Source organism: Elephas maximus, chromosome 10 (genome assembly GCF_024166365.1).
Source record: "Elephas maximus indicus isolate mEleMax1 chromosome 10, mEleMax1 primary haplotype, whole genome shotgun sequence".
Taxonomy (NCBI): Eukaryota; Metazoa; Chordata; class Mammalia; order Proboscidea; family Elephantidae; genus Elephas; species Elephas maximus.
The window spans coordinates 36,431,191-36,436,600 of NC_064828.1; the positions used below are offsets into that span (position 1 = coordinate 36,431,191).

Consider the following 5,410-nt stretch of genomic DNA (forward strand, 5'->3'; position numbering starts at 1 on the left):
TAGGGTCAGAGACAGGGGAAGCTGACATTAGAGGTGCAGACAGAACAGGCACAATGCAATCCACAGGTGTGAGAGGTAGCTTGCATGGGGAGTTTGTGGATGGATTATCATGGGGAGCAGAGAGTGGGGTGGAGGTGGTGCAATTACTGCCTGCATGGGCTACAGCAAGAGACAAATGTATGGTCAACGAAGATAGAGACAGTAGTTCCTCCCCACTGGGAGATGGTCTTTATTAACAGCCTGACATTCTCCCTCCACACTGGTGAGGAATCTGCAACATAATCCTAGGATGCGTTCATTATTTTTTGTATCCAGGGAAGAAAGCTGGAGATTCTTGTGTAGATCGTAGGAACTTTAATCTTATATCCAAGGCAGACAATGCCCTGGGCCACATTGTTACACACCAAGGGTCCCCCAGAGTCGCCCTGTGGACATAGAAGGGAAGAATGTTAGCACAGTCCTCTCTGCCTTCCTTTCTCAGACTGTTTTTGCTCCATGGTTCCCAGGTCCTCTTGCTCAGCGCCTGTGTGTCTAAAGGAGGAAGGAGCTCAGGGATTAGCATTCCCTTTGGCTCTTGGTGAGAGAGTGGTGGGTTGGATACTTGTTAGGGATCCACCAGCACCATGAGCTTCTTTCTTGGCTGAGAGCACTTTCCAGCTCAAACTTGTCCCAGGCTTTCTTTTGTAGTCCCAGAGGAAAATCAAGAGAGAAAGTGGAGGGAGATGCCTGAGACACAAGGATTGCCAACAGGATGCTCCCACCCATGGTGAACCCTGTACTAACTAGGCCTTCTAGGGTCAATGAAGGCCTTACCGTGGAATTTTGGAGTCACCCTGTTCCTGGTGAAGTCAGAAAAAATGCTTAAATTCTTACCCTTTCTGTTTTCTTCATGCGCTGAGGATTACCCACACATAGATGGATGGAGTCATTATAATATTTGTAGATTTTCTGACATGTCTCTTTGTTCTGTACTTGCAGATCTACTTCCTGGAGTGTGTCTGAACAATTGCCATTAGCTAAATATCCCCAGCCTGCTACACTGCACATCTGGTTTGGCATCACCCAGTCCTGACTCTGTGGTAGGGTAATGGTCTTCACAGCTGAGTTCAGGTGAGCCTTCTGTTTCAACTGGGAAGAGAAGATAAGAGATAACAGTTCAAACCCTGCCCTTCTAGCAGGACTGAAATTCAGGGAGCAGGTTTCTTGATCTACCCCTGCCTACAGAGTCTCCAAGTTCTTTTCTTTCGCCCTGGGACCAGAAGAACATTGGAGATGGAAAGCAGGAACCAGTTGAGGTTCTCAATGAGCTGATGCTCCCCAACACTCTACGTGAGTACACCTAAATAGATTCAAGATGGTACCTTCAATAACATGAGGTCATTGAAACGTGAAATGTTGCTATACTCCGGGTGAGGAAAGGCTTGAAGCACAAGGATGTCCTGCCTGGTCTCTTCTTTTTTCTTGATATTTTGAGCTCCCAGAATGATACTCATATTTCTACAAGGAAAGTACTGCGAATAGTAAGTCAAAGTAAGTTTATCTCAACATCAGATAAAGATATTGATGATCCAGTCCAAGGTAGTCCTGTAGCTGGGTCATGGGGAGGAGAAAGGGGCAGAAGACCTGTCTCATTAGTGTCTTGTACACTTCATTTAAATGAGGACAGTGACCCCCTTTTTACTCTACAACAGTGACCCAGGGCTGTTTCTTCTGCAGCTTCACTTGCCACCCAGCTTCCTGCTGACAATTTCTGAACTCCTATCCTTAATTCCCTTTCCCCAGACTGAAGGCATACTTAAGGCTTCTCTTACAAGCTCACTGGCTCTGTGTGCTCAGAGACCACCCGTAATTATGGCTGTGGTATGACGTTAGGAATTCCCAATGAACAAGAGCCCAGATGATTTTCCTCACCTTCCGTAACAGTGAGCCGCTGTCATCACAAAGTCTTCTCGCACCAGGAACCCTCCACAACGTCTCCATAAATGGTTGTCATTAATGAACCTTATAAATGCCATGTAGGGTCTTGAGTGTGGTCTGGCTTCAGTGCCCCATTTGATCACTGCTTAAAAAATAATCTTTCCTGGAACTCTGAAATCACAGAACCCAGATGTGCACACTGCCTATGATCATTAACTGGGATGTTCAGAGAATAGAATGGAATCCTGGCTTGACTTAGTGTGAAGAGAGTCATCTACACAACCCTGAACCCTTAGATGAGCATCCCGGCTCCAGTGGGAGCGTGGCTGGTTTGTACCGTATGGTATGTTTCTTCCCTAGACTCATTTTCTTTTGTTGGAAATGAGTGTCCTAAGCCTTTTTTGGGGGGTTAAATACAATTTGGACACATTTTATTGGGAATGTTAAGGCTTCAGAATGAACATTCCACATGACTTGAAAAATATCCCTTTTGATGTGCCCCAATTGCCTCTTTGTTCCCAATCCTCTCAGACTCTGGTGTCCTAGTAACTTCCATCACTGACTGAATTCTAAGTACCCAAACATGATATGCTCATGAACCAAAATAATCTTGTATGTCTCTCCCATTCTTAGTCTGATATATAGTCAGAAGCATAAATTTGAATTAGTTTAAGGCTGAAGAGGTAAGATCCTAATGCATTTCCAAATCTCATTACAGAAGTACCTTCATATGATGTTGAACCCTCAGAAGAAAGGGAGATAAGAATATAGCACTGGATATCAAACCAGAGATGGGGAAATAGGCTGGGTGGGATGCCTGTCATCATTAAGAACCCAGGAAGAGTGATCAGGCCAACAGTTCAATGTCTCAGTTAGGTTCTGGGTACCAGACTTGGTAGAGCCAATATGTCCGGAAAAACAGGAAAAAGGTGAAGGTGAATCTAGAAACTGAAATATGAAATAATTCTTCCCCTCTTGATGTGCACAATAGCTTCTGACATTGAGCTGTCCGTTCTTAGTTTTAGCAAAATGAAATTTCTTATATTTATTTTCAGTTTTCTCATCTCTACCAGAATATTGGCCATCATCATAATAAATCATTTTGAGATAACAGAGGTGCATGCCATGAAATAGAGATGACCCACCTGGTCCAAAAAAGACGCTTCAATACGTTGTTTATGCAGTCATAGAAATGCAGATCAGCAAATTCTTTAGGTAGATCTGGGTTCAGGATGCATTATAGAATTGGCCTGACTGGACCTCTGTGGAAATATTAGAAGTAGAGTAAGCCAGGCCTCTAAGATGGGGATGGTCACTTACCTATGAAGGTCCTGGAGGGCAGAGGAAAGGCCAACAGGATCAGGAGCAGCAGCATCATGGAAAGGATACTCTGCTTCGGAGCAGCAGTGGTTTCAACTTCTAGGCTTTTTAGCCACGATGTAAAAAAGGAGGGGCAGGCTCAATGACCTCCAGTTTATTGGAAAAAGTACTGATTCTCAGGGTATGAACATTCAGTTTGTCCCACTTCCCTCCCACAGGAATGTTTTTGGTGTTGCAAAAGCACATTCTTTTGCAGTTTGAGTCTTGTGACGACAGAAACCTGAAGAAAATCATAACACGGAGAATGGTGGAATCGTGCTTTGGGGGAGTTTGTTTAGTCAGAAATGGCTTTACCTTCCCCTGCGTTCAGCTTTGGGTCTCCAAAGAGCATGAGCATGATGCCATATTGCCTTCATTTGGGGTTAGCAGTTGCCTACTTCTTTTATAGCATCTCTCAGCCCAGTTCTTCTCTTTTTAGCGTGGCACTCTTTGAGAGCCCAAGACCTTTATACTTATAAATGAAAAAGTGCCTAGCTCTGGTCTTACTAGAAACAAACTAGTTAAGATTCTAATCAGCCAACAGCTGTTGGTGGTTTCAGGCAACTGCAGAATCTTGGGTTTGTGGATAAAGATAGAGATTGGGGATGAAGTAGAGATGGGATGTTGATGAGAGCAGTAGGAAAGCAAAGAGGTGTCAGTATAGCAACTGTGAGGACACAGATTTGAGGGACCAACTGGTATGAATTTACCACTTGGTCTCTGACCACCTCAATAAAGCCAGTATTGCTCTGATGCTTGATATATTAAAAAAAGATCAAGTATGCAAGTCTGGAGGTAGATATACAATGGTGAGAAACAGACTTTTCATTTCTCTTGAATTTTCTGGATCACTCTCTTTCCGTTTGGTCTGGGTAATGTGTCCCTTCAGTGATGATTGTCATTTAGGCAAAGTTTCTGCACCTTCTGCCTCCCTTCAACGGCTGAAGGTTACTTTTATTGTTTTCACTGAAAGACAAAATAGGCTTAATTAAGATTCACTCTCTTACTCTGAGAATTCTCCAGGAACTTCTAGTCTTTAACCAAAACTCACACACCTGTCCAGAGTGGTTGATACAGTGGTAATATTGGTACTTTTCCCTGCAGAAATTATATCCCTAGAACTCATCCTATATGAAATCACTCACTGGATTGGAGAAGCAGATCTTCTCTCACAGGTCTAATCTCCTTCATTACTTCAGAATTAAAAAAAAAAAAAAAACCTGTTGCCGTCGAGTTGACTGTGACTCATAGTGACCCTATAGAAGTAAGTAGAGAGAAACCAAGAGAACCTAGAGAATAAGATTCCATTCTTGGACTCTGAGTACAATTTTCTGAGGAGGGGTTGGTGAGACGTGACTAGACATACAACTACCTTGAAGAAAATAGACAATCTGGGTGTGTTTGACTTGTAAGAGTGAAGACTTACACAGAAAAGATGGCATGCATGATATTTGTCTTAAATTAAGGACTTCTGGGTGGCCTCAGGTGTGAATTTCTTTTTCTGGTTCCAGGTATAGGTTGCAAAGTATGATGCTGAGTTAAACTAACAGTAGGATTAAAGGATAAACTCGGGCAATTCAAATTCTACTACCTTATACATTATTACATAAGGCTTGAAGCCCAGGGAGGCAGCATTCATATCTGAGAAGGGAGATTTGATGAGTCGATTGTTTTTACATTGGCCATTCTCTCTTGTCCGGTGTCAGAAAATCCTAGACGGACATATCTTGATTCCTTCTATTTTCTCACCATCAAAAATCCCAAGTAAAGCAACCCTGTTGCGGTCGACTTGATTCTGACTCATAGTGACCCTATAGGATGGAGTAAAACTGCCCCATAGAGTTCTGAAGGAGTGACTGGTAGAGTTGAACTGTTGACCCTTTGGTTATCAGCCAAGCTCTTAACTACTGCATCACCATGGCTACTTTCCTTCTAAAGGGTTTGGTAATTGGAAAGCAGGTTATACTTGGTCAACAACATTCTCTCAGCTGCAATCTTCTCTCTTTCTTTTGATTCTTTTTGAAGGAAAAAGAAAGTTTTTATTCAGCCTACATTCAAAGAGGCAAAAGTGGGAAATGGAGAAGCATGCGGCCAGATCTGATATTTGCCCGAATCCAAGGAATATTACAGAATA

The 5,410-nt window shown here is 43.0% G+C and overlaps 1 protein-coding gene across 1 annotated transcript; it reads right to left on the reverse strand.

Annotated features, from left to right (window-relative positions):
• Positions 1-284: 284 nt before the first annotated feature.
• LOC126083671 (granzyme-like protein 2) lies at positions 285-3,634 on the reverse strand. The gene is made up of 5 exons (XM_049897522.1): positions 3,592-3,634; positions 1,912-2,059; positions 1,362-1,497; positions 874-1,128; positions 285-425 (listed from the first exon to the last, which is right to left on the reverse strand). The coding sequence occupies exons 1-5, from the start codon at positions 3,632-3,634 to the stop codon at positions 285-287; spliced, it is 723 nt and encodes a 240-aa protein (XP_049753479.1).
• Between the last annotated feature and the right edge of the window lie 1,776 nt (positions 3,635-5,410).